The 22,420-nt window shown below is 40.7% G+C and overlaps 1 protein-coding gene across 1 annotated transcript in view; it reads right to left on the bottom strand.

The window, feature by feature from the left end:
* Positions 1-118: 118 nt before the first annotated feature.
* The window catches only part of SCARB2 (scavenger receptor class B member 2), a 76,545-nt gene continuing 54,243 nt past the window's right edge, over positions 119-22,420 (bottom strand). The window contains exons 6-12 of the mRNA XM_030313647.1: positions 20,284-20,403; positions 17,425-17,594; positions 12,043-12,161; positions 10,685-10,758; positions 7,871-7,922; positions 4,323-4,481; positions 119-2,854 (exon numbers count right to left, since the gene is read on the bottom strand). Of these exons, the coding sequence (XP_030169507.1) occupies positions 2,816-2,854; positions 4,323-4,481; positions 7,871-7,922; positions 10,685-10,758; positions 12,043-12,161; positions 17,425-17,594; positions 20,284-20,403 (733 nt within the window). The 3' untranslated portion in view covers positions 119-2,815. The remainder of the gene's footprint in view (positions 2,855-4,322; positions 4,482-7,870; positions 7,923-10,684; positions 10,759-12,042; positions 12,162-17,424; positions 17,595-20,283; positions 20,404-22,420) is intronic.

Below are 22,420 nucleotides of genomic sequence, written 5' to 3'. Positions count from 1 at the left end.
TGACCCTCTCCCCGCCGCGATCTCTCTCTAAAATTAAAAACAACAACAACAACAACACAAAAAACAACAAATGAAACTCCAGAGACAACTGGTCATCTGATGACATAACAATTTCCAGTGCAATTTCATATAAACAGTTTTATTAGTGAAATACTTCATTGCATTAAGGGTAGAAATAAACATGTCAAGAATCACATGAAATGAACCACCTATTTAAGCTACATGAAGAGCATTCTGGTCAGTATTCTGTTTAATAGCCACAAGCAATTAATTCTAGTAATAATGCCCAGAGGGCCAAGTGTGAAGGTCACCTTTTGTAGAACTCCTATCTCAAGCAATTTAAATTAAAAAAAAAAAAAAAAAAAACAAACAAACAACTAGTCTCCCTTAGGTAAAAACCCCAATAGGGGTTAGTCATATAGTACTTGCTCCACTTGACCAGTGATCATTCTAGAACATGAGGAAATAAAGTCCAGTAGGAAAAGCCTTGAGCTAAAAGTGGCAAAGCCCATTTCTTGTCCTGTGTTCAATTCCCAATTTTCCCTAAGAGAAGTGAGGTAACCTCTCTCTGGTTTCTCCCTAGTGAGTATCATAGTACAGGACACACACATTCTGGGATTATGACAATCACAAAGACTTTGGAGGCCTTTCCAGGATAATGGCTCCAAGAGAATAAGCATGAGTAATAGTTTATTTTCAACCTAAGACCAAATAGGCACATAAGTTCTTAATCAATCTATAATCTTGACTGCAGTTTCTGGGTTTGTCACAGATTTTTCAGAAAGATAATATCAAATGTGATTTTAAGCCAAATAACTATTAGAATCGTATGGAAGTAATATGTGTTTGATCTCCCCACATGTGTGGGATTCAGTTTAAAGTGTATATCAACTGTTACCATTCCTAGTATTGAAAAATTTCCTCCTCACAAGTGACTATATCCTGATAACAAGATGAACCAATAAATACACACTGGCTTATATGTGGATAAGTAGGTGCATAAAAGAATAAGGTGTGCCAATTACATAGTTAAATATTGATAAATTTAAAAAATCTAGGTATTTGGTATTACTGACAATATTTTCAATTTAGTTTTTTACATTTTGGTGATTTAGAGTATTTACAAAATATTTCTTAATTTATAGAGAAGCTGAAGGTTTAATGAACTGCCCCTTCAAGAAGGGAATATGTCACATGTTGCTTTAGTGTAGACAGAAGGAAATTGGGGCAAGTAATGGGATTTATTACCTCCACACAGGGATCAGAAGCTGTATTTGTGAAACCCATGGCTTTTTTCTTCATTTGCTTACATTGAAATCCAATTTTATACAGAAAATCCTGTAAGATGATTCAGTTGTTAAGAAATTTTATGTGCATTTTGCTGGATAACTATGTAGGTTTCTTAATCAAAAATGAATACTGAACTTCACTACTCAAAGAAAATGCTCTTAAACGGGCTTGGATTTTGTGACATACGACGGTTCCTATCCTCTGACTGACTTAGGTTGCACTGAAAGTCAAAAGGTCTTCTGAGAAGACGCTGCTTCTGGATCCCAAGGGACCTTTCTTTAAAGCATTTTCTGTACAATATTTTAAAACACCATCATTCATTCTGTCAGCAAAATGATTGTCACAGGAAGTGTAGGGCACATTTTTCTCTATTCAGTGAGTGACAATGACCCACAGAACACTGGAAGGGACCAAATGTGAGGAAAGAAAAACAACTTACAAAAACAATTTCAAAGTTCCCAAGAAAACTTCCCCAGAAGAAACGTTTTGTTAGTGCAGTCAGACTTCCCAAAATGTATGTGTAACTCAGGCTGTGGATGAATGGGTTTCCCATATTCATAAATAATTTTGCAAAGTTACTCAATAGTATTGTAATTAATACAGTATCATATTTGGCAAGGATGACTGGAGGAAAAAAATCAGTTACTGATGATACCTCCCAGAAGCACCTTTCCACATCAAGATCATTCTGACTAAAAAAAACAACAAACTACCCACAAATGTCATAACTAGCATTTCCTTCTACTCCATATGAAATATCTGTACTTGTCCTCACCAACATTATTTGTGCATTCTCTCGATTCACAAAAGTACAAGTAAAAAATCCACAGGCGCTTATCACTATCAATCAACTTGAGGGTTATTGCCCCACTGCCTACCTCACCCCACCCAACCCCTTCCCTGCTTGGTTCCCAGACAGTTTGAAAGTCAAAAGACTGAATTACTTTCTTGGAGGAATTATGAACTGAAGGTTAGCATATGAAATATAATTATGTAACTTTTTAAAAAGAGGAAACTAGATGCATTTTAGTGATGTACTGAATGAGGCTATTTTACCCTGGGTTCCGAACTCGTATTTACTTCTGTTTTGGGGGTGAAATGAATGGAGGAATACAACGTAAAATAGTATTTATATATTTTGAGCACAAAGTTTGGTAAATGAAGCATACTTACTAAGGTTAGACCAAGGAACGTTAACAAGTGATGCAGACATATTTTAACCACAACGGTGGTCACAGAATTCTGGAGCTACCAGCACCCAACAACAACAAAAATTACTATACAAGAGTTTATTAAATACTTGCTAGACACATGAAAAACAAAACAATTTTATAAAGCCTAATGGCCAACCATGTCAGTCTGTTCTTTAACCTCCTGCCGGAATGCTCTCGTCGCTTGCCAGCACGGGGTCTCCTCCCTCCTCTCTGCAGCAGGCACCATGCCCATGAAGACGTGGATAGTTTCCTCACGTTGTGGTCCAGGTTAGGACAGCTCACACGGTTCCTTCCCCAAACTCGGGCCACAGTTAGGTTCGTATGAGGGGTGCTCTTTCATCTGCGGTTCCCTGAGATTCAGAAGAGAGGGGACAGCGAAGTCAGGTATTCACATCAGAAACTTCTCCCAGGAAGTGAAAAGTTGGGGGACAGGGTGGTGGAGGAAGATGGACGGAGGAGAGACTGACAGGAGGGCAGTCGTCACACTCTGCTTCCTTCTCTCTTGGCTTGCCTCTTCTTTCCCATTCAGCCCTGACCTTGAAGAAGCCTGCTCTGACCACCTGCACCCCCGATACCAGAGCAGTACCCTTCCCTGTATTGACCCGGACTATAACTCTCATCAGACTACACTGAATTTGCTCCTTCCTGATTTGAAACCTACCAGAGAACAACGTCTCAGAGTAATGGGTGCTCAGTCATTGCCCACTTGCTGAATACACGAAAATGGTTCATTGTAGGAGCAGTGATAACATTTACACAGGCTTTCACCTGTGCTTATGAAAATCTCAGTGACTGTATAAAGTCAGACGGGAAGTGAGATCCATAGCTAGAAATGACAGAATAAATGCCTCAGGTTAAGAGAAATAGTGGAAGAATGTAGAACCTAGGGAAATCTGAGGTAATATGACTCATTTGGTTTCAACCTATTTCATTTCCTACTTCACGTTTGCTTCAGACACATATTTGAAGCAGTTAGGAGTGGGGGGAGAAAGCCTTTGTTGCAAAAAGGGAAGCTGCTGAGAATTTAAGAGAGGCTCTCACAGAAAAGACTCACTGAAGGCTGAGCTGGGTTGGCCTGCTGGTCACTTAGGGAGGCCAGCGTAACTCTGCTTATCCCATCCATTTGATGATGTTCCCTTCTCTCCAGGAAAGTTACTACTTCCCTGAGCCAATCGTTTCTTATGCAGTGATGACTCAGTGACAGGTATCTTCTGATATATTATGGATTCTTTCCAAGCAGGTCTCTGGTTGCCTTGCTCTACAATCTTGGGATTGTTGCATCACATAATTAATGTTTATTGAGTTCTTACTGTAAGTGCTAACACTGGGCCAAATGCTTTCTGTCTACTGTCTCCTCTAATCCTCATGAAAAACCACTAAGGGAGGCTCTCTTATTATCCCACTTTACAGATGCAGAACTGAGGCACAGTTTCTAGGGTCACAAAGCTATGAAGTGGCAGAACTGGGATTTGAATATAGGCAGTCTGACACACCAAAGCCCAGATGTTTAGCTGCTAAATACTCCTCTCCTTTCAGGTTATTTTCAGAAACATTAAGCTTACTCACAGTGATTTCATGCCCGCCAAGAGAGCCCCAAATACTGGACAGTACCATTCCATTACTCCTCCTCCTCTGACACACTGCCCTTGCCTCTCATTTGGTTTAGTAGTAATATAACCATGAAATCACTGTGCCCAGCATAAAACCTCAGAATCCACCCTAATGAGCCAGCCAGTTGACAGCCCCTCAGTGAAGCACCGTTAGCTTCCTCAGGTAAGGTTACCCAGTAATAGAGAAGTTCCTCCAACCACTGCTCACCTCATCCATGGATCCCTGTCCTCTGCATGCAAGCCAGGTGAAGATCAAACCAAACAAAACACCCAGCGCCATGATAATGTAGGGTATGTTGGTGATGATCAGAGTAGTGTTTATCACAGACTTCAGTCGACTCGCAGTCTCTTTATCAATGAGAACACTCTGGAAGGCAAGAAAATAGTATCCCTTTGATTACTAAATATCCAGGGTGTAAAGTTTTTGCTGTATCTTCCTTCTAAATCATTAAACACGATTTGGGGAAGTTTCTCTGTCGCTAACCAGAAATACTGAAAATCCATTTATAAATTAGATAACCAGAGGGGGCATTTATTCATTACATCTTCCTTTTTTTTTTTTTTCCTGAAGACATGTCTTACTTTCAAACTAGTAGTTTGAAATAGTAGGGAAAAAAGTATTCAGAAATAATGAGACAATACCATCTTTTGTATCAGACAACTCTAACTCGTCCTTTAAAATCCAACTCAGCATCACTTCCATCCAGAAGTTTTCTCTGGCTACCTCAGGCCTAGTTAAAGGTCCTTTTACTGCACTTCCATATCACTCCCTAAAATCCCCCATCGCTGCGCACTCTGCCTTATAGCCGTCTGTTTGGTCTCCTTGTGACTGTGAGGTTCCCAAAGGCAAGGTTTACATCTCGGTCACCTCAACATTAGGAAAGCACTCTGCACGTAGTGGGTACTGAATTAATGTCAGTTGATTGAAAGAATGAAACATTCCAACAATGGTATGTGGAAAGTATAATTAGTGTCTTGGTTAAATCTCTAGTAATCAAGACCAGAGGTCTCGATAGAAAGTGTTCAGGGATGTCTTGAGGCTCACCAGAGTTCCAGAGGGTGTTGATAACCAAGAAAATATTCTAGAATAACACTTGATGGATGCAGAACAAAGATATTATCTCCTTAAATTGTCATGGGTGGGGTGTCTGGAGAGCTTAATTTCATAAAAATTATGGCAACAAATGGGACGTGGGGCATAATTTAGGCTGAAACTGCACTGGACTGAGGCAGAGGGTGGGCTTCTAGAGTTGGTACTTCCAATAACTGGCCAAGACCCATCAGAGTCAGAGTCTCCTTCTCTGGAAAAAGAAGGTGGGAGAGTAGGCTCCAATGTCACTTCAAAGTATAATGTTTTCTTTTTCTGGGATAAAGTCAAGTTCTTTCTAGGAGGCACCAAAAGTACAAAGTTTTACTCCATAATTCCCTGGATTCAATATGGTCTTTAACAAAAGAGCTAAGCAAAGCAAAGGTTGAGTTGGGGGCGGGGTGGGGGGGAGTTCAAATATGCCACAACTATGAACATAAGCTGGCAGTACAGGGTCCTTCCTCATTTTCAAAAAGCCCATTGGGGTGCCTGGGTAGTTCAGTCAGTTAAGCATCCGACTTCAGCTCAGGTCATGATCTTGGGGTTCGTGAGTTTGAGCCCTGCATCGGGCACCGTGCTGACAGCCTGGAGTCTGGAGATGCTTCAGATTCTGTGTCTCCCTCTCTGCCTCTCCCCTGCTCATGCTCTGTCTCTCTCTCTCAAAAATAAATAATAAAATATTGAAAATAAATTAAAAACAAAAAGCCCTGCTTTCATGTCAGTTGATTGAATGAATGAAACATTCCAACAATGGTATGTGGAAAGTATAATTAGTGTCTTGGTTAAATCTCTACTAATCAAGACCAGAGGTCTCGATAGACCTCTCCACAAGCAGTAAGAGTGATGACCCTGGAGCAATTTCAAATATATTCTATAAGTTGGTATATATTGCCTAAATTTTTCCTGTGAAACAATAAAAGCCTTGTCTTAGAATTGTAATCACAAACCCTTCAAAAATTTATAAATGTAGCTATCAAAGTAATGCCAAATGAAAAAAAATAGGTTATAAAACTGTATCTGCAGTATGGTCTCAAGTATTTAATATCAAAACTAGAAAAGTACTAAGAGGCAATATAAGCAGATGTAAAGTGTACTTGTCTCTGAGGGACAGTTTATCAGTGATTCAGTTGTAAATATTTAAAAAAATTTTAAACTGAAGTAAAATTGACATATAACAATATATTAGTTTTGGGTGTACAACAGAATGATTCAATATTTGTATGGTGATTTACTTTTAAAATATACATTTTTAGTTTTCCAAGAGCTCTGTAAAGAGCACATGTTAGTTTTACAAATTAGAAAACATTAAATTATTTTTTACAAAGTTCTTATCAGAGACAATTTTGCAATATACTGTTGAGTACAATAAAGCAAAAACAGTGCCATTCTGACTCAGGTTTTGTGAAAGTTTCTTTAATTTTCCTTTTTCTTGCCAACTCAGTTACCAAATTTCCTATACAGAACAAGATTTTTTAGGGAACAGAGAAAAAAATAAAAACTTAAAGATGCTGCTCTTCACAACAGATGTAAGGCAACCAAGAATTTATTGGAGAGGGAAAACCCCTGCATGTAACCTCCCAAAACTGGGTGGAAGAGAGACGGAAACTGAGGAGATTTACTACAGTAAATGTATGTGATTCAGAAAAGAATTTATCACAGGTATCTTAAATAGGTGTTTTCTGAGTTTTCCGAATATGTTTTTATTTACAAAACTTCAATTTATACTTAATGTTTACTGATAAAAATTCTGTGGGTACAGTGTGAAAGAAATATTTCTTCAGGGAAACTCTCTTTGTTTGAACTAAGATGGGATCTGTGTTGGGGCGCCTGGGTGGCTCAGTCGGTTAAGCAGCTGACTTCCACTCAGGTCATGATCTCGAGGTTCATGAGTTCAAGCCCTGCGTCAGGCTCTGTGCTGACAGCTCAGAGCCTGGAGCCTGCTTCAGATTCTGTGTCTCCCTCTCTCTCTGCCCCTCCCCCACTTACGCTCTGTCTCTCTCTGTCTCAAAAATAGACACTAAAAAAAAAATAATAAATTTAAGATAGGATCTGTGTCCTATAATTCATGATATGTTTGGTCACCAGAAAGTAAAACAAAAACAACTTCGATGTTATAAAATATAAGGCAACCATATATCACTGAAATGAATGAGAATGTATCATGTTTTATTCAATCATTTCTTTAATCACCTTACACAAAACCTTCATGTAATGTTGCCAATCATTTTAATTTTACTCTCTTTTCCTCCTCCTTTACTAATGAATGGTAAACTGATTACATTTTACAAACTGGCAGGGGTTCAAAGATGGAGAAGATGCAAAGAAAGGTTTAACTGGAAATCTGAGTGTTGCCTATTTTTTCTGCTTCAGCAGTGTCTGACATTGCTTCATTTACCTTTGCCTTTTGTTTCTTACATAACCAGCTTCCCAGAAGAGAGTTTTGCCCGATAATATTCTTGAGAAGGGAAATTTTTGTTCTGTCATTTTTAAATCTCAAACTTCATGTGAACATATAAAGAGAAATTTTCTGAGGACAAACAGGTTCTTAAAAATCACCTTTCCCCCTTTCTTACATCTTAAATTACATAGCTATAAGAGTCGACATCTGAATGGAAGTTTTCCAAGCTTCCACAAGTAAATCATACCCATGGCTCCCTCCCAGGACTTACCTCGTTGATATACATCACTGGGAAAACCATGGTTCTAATGCTTCCCGTTTCACTACAAAGACAAAAGGTGACAAATCAAAACCACAGTGAGATATCACCTCATACCTGTTCCAATGGCTATTATCAAAAGGCAAAGGGTAGTAATGTTGGTGGGGATGCGGATGAAAAGGAATCCATGTGCCCTGTTGATAGAATGTAAACTGGTGCAGCTGCTAGGGCAAACAGTAGAGAGATTCCTCAAAAAATTAAAAACAGAATTACAATACGATCCAGCAATTCCACTTCTGGGTATTTAGCCAAAGAAAATGAATCCCTAACTCGAAAAGACATATGCACCCCTATATTCACTGTAGTATTTTTTTCCAGTAGCAAAGATAAGGAAGCAACCAAAGTGTCCATCGATGGACGATTAAATAAAGAAAACATGGTATATGTTCACACTGGAATACTATTCAGCCATAGAAAAGGATGCAATCTTGCCATTTGTGACAACATGAATGGACCCTCGGGGCACTACACTAAGTGAAACGAATCAGAGAAAGTCAAATACTATTTATTCTCCCTTTTGTGTGGAATCTAAAACAAATAAACAAAAGACCAAGCTTACACACATAGAGAAAAGACTGGTGGTTGCCAAAGTTGGGAGTTGGGGGGTTGGCGAAATGGATGGAGTCAAAAAGTACAAACTTCCAGTTATACAATAAGTAAGTCACAGGGATCTAATGTACAGCATGGCAACTATGGTTAATAATACCGTAATGCACAGTTGAAAGTTGCTAAGCAGAGTAGATCTTAAAAGTTCTCATCACAAGAAAAAAAATTTTGTACCAAGTATGGTGACAGACGTTAACTAGACATTGTGGTGATCATTTTGCAATATATACAAATATCGAGTCATTATATACCTAAAGCTAATATGTTGTATGTCAGTTATACCTCAATTAAAAAAAGACAAAATATGAGATTATTTTACAGACATCCTCAGTGTGATAGAAAACTGGCCTGGAGAGATAAGTTTATATGAAAATTCTAGCACACTTATTTCATTAAATTTCCCAGAACTTATGAAGACTTCTTCGTTACTTTTGCCAACACTTATCAATCAGAAGTTAGATTCCAGTCTGTCAGTCTAACAATTCCAAGTGTTGCCTGTGTATGTAAAGTTGTTTTTTTTATATCAAAACGCAAGATAATAAAAGCAAATTCTCAAAAATGATTACTATTCTCCCAAGAGTTATCAGAGGCATGGCCACAGCCAGCAGAACAATGCTACCACTGAGAAACGCTACCATTTCTCAGAATGTTTTGTGAGCAGACCACTAAGTATTGTCTTCACTAGAGCTCAGAGCACTCTACCAAGAACCAGCCCTACACCTGGTGTTTGGGGGACACTGTCTCATTTAATTCTTACAGTAATCTCATGCAGTAGGCATCACTGTCCCACGTGGAAGACATGGAAATTATGGCTCAGAGTCACTTGCCCAGGACCAACATGAGCAAAAGGTGAAGCCAGGATTGTAATTCCATTTTGATTCTAAGGCTCTAGATCTTTTTTTTTTTTTTTAAATTTTTTTTTCAACGTTTATTTATTTTTGGGACAGAGAGAGACAGAGCATGAACGGGGGAGGGGCAGAGAGAGAGGGAGACACAGAATCGGAAACAGGCTCCAGGCTCTGAGCCGTCATCAGCCCAGAGCCAGACGCGGGGCTCGAACTCACGGACCGCGAGATCGTGACCTGGCTGAAGTCGGACGCTTAACCGACTACGCCACCCAGGCGCCCCTCTAAGGCTCTAGATCTTAACTACTATACTAGACTACCTCAGAAATATACACGTGTGTATGTGTATGACAAAATGCATTCGTGCAAACCACATTTGTGTTCTAGAATGATCTGTGACATATGGGGTTAAAGCTGGCAAATCCGATGGCGGAAATCAAGTTTTACAGATAGATAGGCAGATAGATAAGTGGAAAGAAAGAATAGATACATGATATATTATATATAGTTTTGCAATTTGTTTTTCATTAACATTAAGTCGTATGCATGTTCTCATATCCAAAAAATGCCCATTGAAAGTTTGAGCAGGATATTATACTTAGTAATCCTAATTAAGTAGTGTTTTTTTAGATGGAGTGTGGGGAGGAAAGGCTGGACTCGGGAGCCTATTTTAAGCTCCGGAGCCTGTGGCTGGTCCTGGGTGGGAGCAGTGAGAAGACAGGAAAGGAGGCAACTGGAGTGGTGGCAAGGGAAGGGCTGCATGGAGTGGGGAAGAACAGACTCTGTAGCCTTACTTCACCTCTCTGTGCCTTAGTTTCCTCATCTGTAAAACGGGGGTACTACACAGGGTTACTGTGAGGAATAAATGAGTTACTGGATGTAAAGTACTTAGAACAACATGTGATCCGTGAAAAGCACTCTGTACATCTTTGGTTAAATAAGTTAATTCCAAGACCAAGGCCTATGGAAATGCTGATTATAGGGGCGCCTGGATGGCTCAGTCGGTTAAACATCCGACTTCAGCTCAGGTCACGATTTCACGGGGTCTGTGAGTTCGAGCTCCACACTGAGCTCGAACTCGCTGCTGTCAGCACAGAGCCTGCTTCAGACCTTCTGGCCCCCTCTCTCTGCCCCTCCCCCACTGACACTCTCTCTCAACCCCCCTCCCCCCCCCCACACAAATGCTGCTTATGCTTCATCCCTGAAGGGCAGGAGTGAGCAGACTTAGAAAGTGGGCTGTCTCCTGGATGAACCCCATCAGAAAGTCAGTACAGCACAACTATCCTTTGCCTCTACAGAAAGAAGTGAAACTTACACAAAGTCGTCAAACTTTCTCACATAAACATTGATTTGGATCCTCTTGGCAGCTCTTAGAATAATTCCAGTCAACTGCAAATCAGAGACATGGAAAGAAAACATTAGGACTTATTAAAAACACATAGTTTTTCTCAGTAGAGCACCATTTCTGCGTGGTGCTGATAACCAGGGGGACCACTGCCATGTTTGAGACAAGGGAAAACAGACCCCGGAACAGAATGAGAGCTGCGGACGGGGTTAGGTGTCTGGTAGACCAATGTTTCTGAAAGTTCAATCTGCATGTGAGTTCTTGGGGACCTTGTGAACATGCAGATTCTGATTCAGTAGGTCTGGAGTGAGGCCTGAGATTGGTCTTTCTAGCAAGCACCCAGGATGCTGCCACTTTGGATAGCAAGACCCTAGGTGACCCTGGCAGGAGGAAGGTGTGAGCCAGAGAGTGGTCCCTGGTGTGGTCAGGACAGCCCCCGTCAAAGCTGGGAAAGCGGCGCCAGCAGCCGTCCCCCCACAGCAGTTTTGCCTCTGCACTAAGGTTACGGGACTGCGCCCAGCCCTTGGGGACAAGCACCTGCCCACAGTGCAGCTGGGGAGAAGGAACCGACTGAAGGTTAAGAGAGAAAAGGGGGGGGGGAATACCTGATCTTAGTCACAAAAAGATAAGACCACTGCTTTCTCACACAGAAGAGTGAAATGCCCATACACTGCCATGTCAACGACTATTCTTGCTTTTTCTTTGCTGTTCCATGTGTTCAAAATCTCAAGAAGGAAGGTATCTGGCCTTTCATTCAGTTCCTTCCATGAGAGGCTTTCTCATGGTTTTAGTTTTTCTCCTCTTTGAAAACAGGATTAAAGCATATGTATATCTAATGCCTTTTAAATTAATAATATCATGCAATAAACTCTCAAAAGTGCCTGTAGAAAGAGGCCTGCCAAAAGTCAGTGAAGCTAATACATATATTTAAATTTCAACCAAAACACTCCTTGGCAGTAAGCAGAAGAATGTCTTCAGCTTTGCTGATCTGTTCAGTAGTAGGAGAATGTATGTATGTTCAGGCCCAAGGCTGGCAACAGAACATTGATGAGGCTACTTGGGTCCAATCTCAGTTGTTCCCGTGATGGGATTTTTACAGTTGCGTTTTTGTTAAAGCAGGTTTGCAAATATTTCTGCATATTAGAGCCACTGAGTTCAGCCTGTAAGGCCATGAGACTATGCATCTCAAGCACTGAGCTGAGTTTTCTCCATTTGAATATGTATATGAAAGGAAGACAGAATATTCACAGTGCTCCGGACTAAACTGGTAAATACTGTGTAGAGAGAACAAAATGCATGCTTTTTACCAGGAAGACGTGGGTACTCACAGGATTAATGTCCACAAATGTCTCATGATAGTCCTTATTGGGATGCATGCCGTCTATGGCAGAAACAAACCTCTCATCTGCTTGGTAGAAGTGTGGGAAAGATAAAATAATAGGTGCACCTGCATTTTAAGGAAAACAGAGACGAATGACATGGTTCTTAAAAGTCCAAGATGGATATAAAGTTCCTGACTACAAACCTGGTTCCTAAGGAGGGGGAAATTCTATACATAAGTAAATGTGGGTGGGGGAGAGGGGCAGGCTAAAATTCCATTCAACGCCTCCTAGTTTGGGATTTATACTTCATTTCCTAACATCTCATTTACCCTAACATTATTTTATCCCACAGTATATATTGAAGTCATGGCTAAATTATTTATTATTCAGTATTTACTGAACCTATTAAATACAAAGGCTTCATACACACTCTTTTAATTAACATTTGCAGTAGCCCTATTAAGTTAAAACTATTATCTTCATTTTGCATTTGAGGACGGTGAGGTTCAGAGAAGTTACAAAACTGACCCAGGGACATCCAGCTGTCAGGTGATGAAGGCAGAATTCTAAATGAATGAGGAAATCTCATCTGAAAGCACTTATTGCTTGCTTTTCTGTTTTTCTTGGTTAACCTAAGACAGGCTTTCTTCTCCTGCATATGTTGATACAGACTTTTAAGACTTTGCCTGGTCATGCTATCTGCCCAGCCTCTGACTAGATCAAGGTCTGACCACATGAAGACTCCATTTTTTTTCTTTTATTTATTTTTCCCTATTCATTTTAAGAATCAAATAGAGAATGTCCATAATGCCCAAAGCAATCTATAGAATCAATGCAACTCCTATCAAAATACCAATGGTATTTTTCACAGCACTAGAACAAATAATCCTAAAATGGGTATGAATCTACAAAAGACCCTGAGTAGCCCTAGCAATCTTGAGAAAGAAAAACAAAGCTGGAGGTATCCACAGCCCCAGATTTCAAGATATACTACAAAGCTATATTAACCAAAACAGCATGGAACTGGCACAGAAACAGACACATAGATCAACAGAACACAATAGGCCAGAAACAAACCCACACTTACATGGTCAATTAATCTATGACAAAGGAGGCAAGAACAGACAATGGGGAAAAGGCAATCTCTTTAATAAATCGTGTTGAGAAAACTGGACAGCTACGTGTAAAAAAATGAAACCGGACCACTTTCTTACACCATACACCAAAATAAACTCAAAACAGATTAAAGAGCTAACTATGAGACCTGAAACCATAAAACTAGAAGAAAACATAGGCAGTAATGTCTTGGACATAGGCCTTAACAGCATATTTATAGATGTGTCTCCTCTGGTAAGGGAAACAAAAGCAAAAATAAACTATGGGGACTACACCAAAACAAAATCCTTTTGCACAGCAAAGAAAACCATCAACAAAACAAAGAGGAAACCTACTGACAAGGTATTTGCAAAGAATATATCCGGTTAGTATCCAAAATACATAAAGAATGCATACAAATCAACACCAAAAAACCAAATAACCTGTTGAAAAAATGGGCAGAGGACCTGAATAGACATCACTCCAAAGAAGACATCTAGATAGCCAACAGACACATGAAAAGATGCTCAACATCACTAATCATCCGAGAAATGCAAACCAAAACCCCAAGGAGATATCACTTCACACCTGTTTCATTTACCCAAAGAAAATGAAAGTACTAATGTTAAAAAATAAATGCAATCCTATGATCACTGAAGCATCACTTACAACAGCCAAAGTATGGAAGCAACCTAAGCATCCATCAGTAGAGCAATAAGTAAAGAAAATGTGTTATCTATATACAATGGAATATTACTAAGGCATAAAAAGCACGACATCTTGCCATTTGTGACAACATGGATGGACCTAGAGCATATTATGCTAAGTGAAATAAGTCAGACAGAGAAAGACAAATACCATATACTTCAACTGATTTGCAGTATCTAAAAATCAAAACAAATGAACAAACAAAAAAACCACAAACAGACTCATAAATAGAGAACAATTTGGTGGTTGCCAGAGGGTAGGTGGCTGGGAGAGTTGGGTGAAATAGGTGAAGGGGATTAAGAAGTACAAACTTCCAGTTATAAAATAAATAAGTCACAGAGACTAATAGTACAGCATAGGGATTATAGTCAATAATATTGTAATAACCTTGTATAGTGACAGACGGTGACTATACTTGTTGTGGGGAACATTAATGTACAGAATTGTCAAATGACTACGTTGTGCACCTGAAACTAATGTAATGCAGTATGTCATATATATTTCAATAAGATTTTTTTTTCAAAAAGGCACAAATAGGAAAACAAGTTATTAAAGGAAACCTACTGTAGATTATGCTATTGAAGAAGAGAGAGGGATCCAATAATTGCTGCCATGGAAACATATATTTGGAGAAGTTAACTTATTGCCAAATAATTTAGATTTGCTTACATATCTACTAGCCATGGCTCAAGATACATATCATCTGTCACATCCATGTGTTTTGTTTAGGAAGAAACTGTTCACTAAACAGTTTCACAAAGCCATAATTTCCTTCTTTGTGACCTACAATGATCTTTAAAATGTATTTTCAGGGGCGCCTGGGTGGCGCAGTCGGTTAAGCGTCCGACTTCAGCCAGGTCATGATCTCGTGCTCCGTGAGTTCGAGCCCCGCGTCAGGCTCTGGGCTGATGGCTCAGAGCCTGGAGCCTGCTTCCGATTCTGTGTCTCCCTCTCTCTCTGCCCCTCCCCCGTTCATGCTCTGTCTCTCTCTGTCCCAAAAATAAATAAACGTTGAAAAAAAAATTTTTAAATGTATTTTCAAAGATTTATTAAGAATTCAGTAAGAGCCATACACCGTCTTGGGTGTTTTGTATACATTATGTCTAACCTTCACTCAGCTTTCCAAGGAAGTTATCATCACCCCCATATTACAGATTAGAAGACTGAAGTCTAGAATCCTCCTTAATCACCTTGGCTAACATGCTAACAAACAGAATCTGAATCAAACCCAGATCTACTGACTCCAGAGCACTCACTCATCCCACAATCCAAAATGTTGTCCGGGGGGATTCAAAACCCTTGAGGATCATTCTAGAGAGTTTAACTTTTCCGTCCACATCTGGGAATACATAAGACACAAGAGAAATGGACTGTAGTTGTTGAGTGTTGCTAAGTAGAATCTTTGTTGACTCTAACATCAACTTCTTGAGGAAGCAGAATGTTAACGAAACAATGAGAAAAAATACGTCTGCATTTGTGCCTTGAGCCAGAGGCACATGGACTAAGTGGGCAGGGTGCTATTTCAGGGCCATTCCCCCAGTAAGAAAGCAGGAGAGGGCAGAAGCAGGCACTTGTTCCCATTTGCCTTTGGTCTTATGTCCACTGTCCCCGCACAGTGGTTCCCAACTGCATAGGCACCATCTTTATGAGAATCACCTGGAGCTCATGTTAAAAATACAGGTTCTGGGGCCTAGTATGTGGGCCCTGGGACATATATTTTTAATAACCCTCCAGATAATCCTCATGCAAGGCCAGGTTTTGAAGCCACTGCTCTATCAGACAGAGACAGTGAGGTATACTGCTGACTGAAGACTTACCCCAAAAAGAGATTTTTCAAGAAAATTAGGTAAGAGGGGAAAAAATTAGCACATTACCTTATTTAGGAGATAAAGACAACTTTATTCAGGAGAGAGAGGTTACAAAATTTCTCCAAAGAAACTTTAAAGAGGAATTGTAGCCTAAGAAGTATCACAGTAGCAACAGGAGAAGTCCCTAAGTTCTAGTAGGGATTTTCTCAGAAATAAGAATTTTATAAAAATCATCTTCCCTGTCTGAGCTCTGGTTTCCACAATTATAAAAAGAGGCCTCTGGATGCCAATCTAGTAAGAATATTGTGAATAATTTTGCAACATATGATTGTTAAAGTCAGTTCTTAAGATGAAGAAAAGGCTTTTGTTAATATACCACTGATAATTCTGCTTCATTCATGGAAAGAAGTAGAATAGCTCAGACATTCAGAAACACTGGGAAATTTGCAGTCAGGGTATACAACTAACTCTGCTTTGAAATCATCACTAAATTTTTAACAAGATACGTACTTTCTCATTACCAAGTTCTCCACTTTTCTTTTTTAGCTTTGTTATCACCATAAAATCAGTTCGTGCTTTACATGTATTAACTAAATGTAAATATGTAAACTACTTAGAACAACAACTAGTGAACAGTGATTAGTGTAAGTGCTCAGTGAACATGAGCCATTATAACTATTAAGACTTCTAGGGGTGACTGGCTGGCTCAGTCGGTTAAGCATCTGACTTCAGCTCAGGTCATGATCTCACGGTTCATGAGTTTGAGTCCTGTGTTAGGCTCTGTGCTGACAGTTTGGAGCCTGGAGCCTGCTTAGGATTCTGTGTCTTTCTCTCTGACTCTCCCCTGCTCATGCTCCCTCTTTCTCTCTCTCTCTCTCTTAAAAATAAACATTAAAAAAAAAAAGACTTCTAAACTACTGCGCAGAAAGAACACAACAGGGCATTCTAGAAATACAAAGCATTACACAAGAGAAAGAAGAAGGGAACAGAGGAACTACAAAACTGCCAGAAAATAATGAACAAAATGCCAATAAGTCTATACTTAGCAATAATTACTTTAAATGTAAATGGACTAAACTCTTCAATTAAAAGACAGAGTGGCTGAATGGATAAAAATGTAAGACCCATCCATATGCTGCTTAAAGAGACTCACTTCAGATGCAAGGACACACACAGACTGAAAGTAAAGGGAAGGAAAAAGGTGTTCCATGCAACTGGAAATCAAAAGAAAGCTGGGGTAGCTATAATTACATCAGACAAAATAGACTTAAAAATTTTTTTAATGTTTATTGATTTTTGAGAGAGATAGATACAGAGCATAAGTGGGGGAGGGGCAGAGAGAGAGAGAGGGAGATACAGAATCTGAAGAAGGCTCCAGGCTCTGAGCTGTCAGTACAGAGACCAACGCAGGGCTCAAACTCACAAACCGTGAGATCATGACCTGAGCCGAAATCAAGAGTCGACACTTAACTGACTGAGCCACCCAGGCATCCCTGCAGTGATCATTTTATAATACGTACAAATATTGAATTGTTGCATTGTATACTGAAACTAATAAAATGTTATACATCAATTAGACCTTAATTAAAAAAAAAAAACAAGCATTACAGAAAAGCCAGTATTTTTTTTTTTTTACCATTCTATAGCCATATTGTGAAATACTATTCTTGAAAAGCCAGAATCACTCTTTCATTTGGGCTGACAACATTCTTTTATTGAAGAACACTAACCCTTCATTCTAGACACTCATAAGTATGTCCCTTCTCTGAGCTCTTACCATTCTTGCAGATGCTGATATTCAAAACTCCTGAGCCCAGGCAGTTTCCTTTAGGTATACAGAAGCCAGCATTGTCCGAGGTATTGGCTAGTACTTCTCCAGGCACCTTATACCGAAAAGCAGGCAGTCCCTGCACACTCTCAAAGTCACTGAAGGTTATATACACTGATCTGTTAGGAAGTAAGAATGAAAAGTCAGTGTGGGCTCTGGTCAGTGTAACTGGCCCCGAACCAGTGAGTTAACAACCGTTCTCAGGTACAACATGGCTAAAGCTTACAGGGTAAAGCGGTAAACGAAGCTACAAAGTTTGAAAGGAACTCAACCCACTCAGTGCAGACGGTGAATCATAACGAAATTTGTTTAAGAGGTAGCAACTGTAGTAACAGCCAAACAAGGCCAAGAGAAAAAAAATGTGTGGTAGGATATTAAGATGACATTTAGGATGGAGCCTCACATCAAAAGAAATAAAAGAGTCATCTAGACCAGCATGGACATGTGCCAGCGTGGATGAAGCAGAAGCAAGGGCAGAGGCCAAGCAAAAGCAGAAAAGGTCACAAAGGGCTTGGCTGGGTAGATTTTGTAAGCACTTGAAAAGTGCCCCATTAGACAGATCTTTGATTTGAATGTATACTGATACCCATTTGCCTCAAATAAAAATAGTGTCCATATTCTGGAATTCATTTCAATGTTTATTATTTCAGCCATTTATTTCAATGGAGTTCAACTTAATTTTGTCTTGAGTCCTTACTGAGCGTCAGTGATCGCACATAATACTAACCACCCTTGTATTTGCATAGCGCCTGAGTGACAGAGCACTCTCACAGACACTGTCTCAAGTGGTCCTTCATCTGAAGCCCAAAGGAATGGCTTTCTGGGTCTGGCTTTTTCATCTTTGAACCAGAGGTGGGATATGTCTCGCAGGGTTTGGGACAACATGGGAGCTGCCTCCCAGTCACATCCCACCCCTATAGCATTTCCTAAATAAAATATTTTAGGCAAACGGAAAAATAGAGAAAGTATTATAATAAATAGCTTTTACAACAAATACTAGTCAGGTAAATAAAAAATATATTATGGCTATAACTGCAGCTGTCTGTATAACACTCGTGATTCCAGTCCTCCTGATTCCAGTCCTCTGCATCCCCAGAGGTAGCCACTGTCCTGAACTTGGGGTTCATCCCTCCCTTGCCGGTGTTCATCCTTTCACAAACGTGCACATTCATAAACAACATGTGGCATCGTCTGCTACTTTTATGTGTTCTATACACAGTACACCGAGTTCTTTTCCTGTAATTTGCTTTTTCATTCAACATCATTGAGATTTATAATATTGATATAATATCTCATTATTGAGATTTATAATATTACCTAGTCTGATTCTTACATTTTAAATCTTACATGATATTACATCATATGAATACACAATTTGTTTATATTCTTTTTATAGAGACTTAGATTGCTTCCAATTTTTCACTACTAAGAGTGTGATGCAATGGACTTTTCTGTGTATGCCTCCTTACACGTCTATACAAGGGTTCTTCAGGCCAGCGAGCTTACGTAGGAGAACAGTGAAGCACCATGGAGTTTGCATGTCTTTGGCTTTACTAATAATTACCAAATGGCCCTTCAAAAGTGGTTATGCCAGATAAGAATGTGTTTCCTCTGTGCCAAATCTTTTAACAAGCCTCCTACTACCTTTCTAGTTTGTCTTATTTCACTCACTGCATTCAAATGCATTTTCTGTTCCTTCAGTCCTCCCACAAATATGTATGGACAAGGGCAGCCAGCTAGAGGGGGGCTGTGGTATTTCTGTGGGAGAGCTGGAAGGGTGGGAACCATGGCACAGGCAGCAGGGACAGACAGGTGGGGGCCAATACAAGAGCTATTTCTGAGAAGCCATCCCAGCACCTGGTAGCAGATTCAATGCAGGAGAGAAAGGAGATTTATAGTATCAACAATATTTCTGGCAGGGCTGGCTGGGTAGGTGGTGCAATTATGTAAGCTATGAAACACCACCAGAACAGCAATTCTTGATAATATTGAATCAACAGCATCAAATGCAGCTAGGTCACTTGGGAATTTGAGAAGTTTCATAAAAAGCCTGGCTTGGGTGAGTGGGGAGGATATGGAGACTATATGAGTCAGCCATTCATTTGGGTCGTTTGAGGGTGAAGGGCGGAGAAAGGGCAATGGTGATGGGGGGAATGGGAATCAGGGTGGAGAGCAGGATGCCTTCTTCCCAAATAGGAGCCATAATCATGAAGGAGCAGGCGGAGAGAGAGAGAGAGAGAGAGAGAGAGAGAGAGCGAGCTTACGGGGCAAGTGAGAGCAGGAATGATCTAAGGGAAGGTGATAGCTAATACCTATAAACTCTGAAATAGGGACAGCAGTTTGATTTATTTATCTTCTATACAGAGGTTATCTGTTGACTGGAAGAAGACCAGGTCAAGTTTCATGCTTGACAGAGCATATCATAATAACTCAGAGCCATCACTTAACATTGTTTACTCTCTGACATGCCCTGGGCTAAGTGCTCTACTAACCGTAACTCATTTGTCCTCATATCAACTCCTAAGGTAGACAACTATCCTTATTTTACCAATGAGGAAAGTGAGGCACAGAGTGGTTGAATAACTTTCCCAAGGTCACTGAGCTGTAAGTGTTGGAGCTGGTATTCAAACCAGCCAGTGCAGTCAACCTCTGGAGCCTGTGAACCACTATACCACACTGTCTCTCAATATGCCATCAGCATTTATCACTGATTAAGCACAAATGGCCATGCCTGTTAAGGGTAGCTGCATATATTCCTCACATTTTGAGGGGTTTTGTAGTCAAATAACTTATTTATAAAGTCCTTACCTGCAAAACTCAGATGGGAAGACATAAAGAATTTCATCTTTGTTTATTAACGGGTGAAAAGAATCTCCGTCTGTTCCATTAATCATATTGCACTTGTCCGTTGTCCACCAGTCAAGTGACCTGGAATTGATACGCACAAGAAAGGGTCAAGATGATCAAATTTTTAAATTTTTTTAATGTTTATTTATTTTTGAGAGAGAGAGAGAGAGAGAGAGAGAGAGAGAGAGAGAGAGAATGAGCTGAGAAGGGGCAGAGAGAGAGGGAGACACAGAATCTGAAGTAGGCTCCAGGCTCAGAGCTGTCAGCATAGAGTTCGATGCGGGGCTTGACCCCATAAACTGTGAGATCATGACCTGAGCCAAAGTCCAGCACTTAACTGACTGAGCCACCAAGGTGCCCCAAATGATCAAATTTGATTTGAGATTTTTTTCAGATGGCCAGGATTTTTCAAGCCTTAATTGGGAGCCAGCTACCCACAGAATCTTATTCATACACAGAAACAAGGGGGGTGCTGGTTAGGGACTGGATCAAGAGGGGGAATAGTAGGCACCTGATCCCCAAATCAGTTCTGATAGAGGCAACATCCAGAAACATCCTCTTCCCTTCCTTCAAAAAAGAGTATCTGATGCAGAGGCTTAAAATACCCATTTTCTTAAAACATTGATTCAATTTAGCATGACAATAGCCTTGTTCAGAGCTAGCTCACTGACAGGCGACCTCAGGACAGGTATGTTCAGCTCTTAAGGAAGGCATTAAGATGGCAGAGTAGTAGGAGCACCTTATAGTTGCCTCCTCCCTCAAACACAGCTAGATAAATACCAGATTATTGTGAACACCCAGGAAATCCATCTGAGACTGAGAGAACAAAGTGCACAACTATAGGGAGAAAAGAGGCCACATTGTGGAAGGTAGGAGGTGTGGAGATGTGATCTGGGGGAGAAAAGAATCACTGGTGCTGCGGAGGGGAGGGAGCCCTGATCAGAGAGAGAGAGAGAGAGAGAGAGAGAGAGAGAGGGAAAGAGAGGGAAAGAGAGAGAGAGAGAGAGAGAGAGAGAGAGAGAGAGAGACAACACAGCATGCAGGGCATTGCACAAGAAAAACACTTCCCCAAGACCACTGATGGGGAAAATGAGAGGGGCTGATAACTGCAAGATTTTATAAGCAGTGGAGCCCAAAGTCTGAAGTTTCAGAGGTCTGTGTCACCCCGGGGATGGAGACTGGTGGATGTAGAGGTGCTCCTGTGGGGAAGGAAGGCAGAGGCCCGGGAACAGACAGTGTGCTCTGAGGACCCCCTGGGTCACACTGGGAGAGACAGTTCCCCTTCCTGGAGTGCACTTGGGAGAGGTGGCATTGCCTCTCCAGGGACAAAAGAGTCGGTGGGCTCCACTGACCTGCCCCATTCATTAGCAGAGGAGCAGAGGTGCCTGCTGAGGGCAGATAACTGAGACACTGACTTTTTGCTGCGCTTTACCATAAACTCCAACCCCCATGCCTTCAAGTGACTGCCCTTCTGGGACAAACCGGCACCAGCCACAGTACAGTGAGACCCTCTCCCAGAGGATTAGTGTGGGACCATGCCACTCTGGGTCCCTAAAATTTGGAGTTTTGAAACCCAGCAGGCACACTGGAGCACTGTGCTGCCATGTGGGCAGATGGCTGGGACACAGACAGGGTGAAGCAGGGATCTGAGGGAAGCCTGGGACAAATGGGGGAGAGATTGTTTGCTCTTCTGTGAGGGCTTCCTGAAGAGCAGCAGGCATGAACTCCCCTCTCCAGGGATGAGAGCTGGCTGATGCCATTTTTCACTGCACCCATCAGCACAGACAGACTACAGAGAGAGGCACAATGCCCACAGTAGAGGCTTGAGCCTCTTACACTAAGCCCTGCTCCACTGCACTCTGCGGATGTTTTTTGTTTGTTTTGTTTTGTTTTGTGTTTTACTAGGACAAGTGTCACTGAGAGCCAGAGCAGCAGTAGGCTCCTCCCCCAGCAGACTAGCACAAACCCCTTGCACCCACCAGGTCTACTGACCACAGAGTGCTGCGAAGTTTCAGTCTAGGGGATATAGGATCTAGCCTCTTGACAAGCAGACCAAAATACACTAATTAAAACTTGCCACACAGTGGACAAGATCCAA

The sequence above is a fragment of the Lynx canadensis genome, chromosome B1, assembly GCF_007474595.2.
Source record: "Lynx canadensis isolate LIC74 chromosome B1, mLynCan4.pri.v2, whole genome shotgun sequence".
Taxonomy (NCBI): domain Eukaryota; kingdom Metazoa; phylum Chordata; class Mammalia; order Carnivora; family Felidae; genus Lynx; species Lynx canadensis.
The sequence above is the reverse complement of the archived record's forward strand: the minus strand, read 5'-3'. Positions and strand labels throughout refer to the sequence as shown.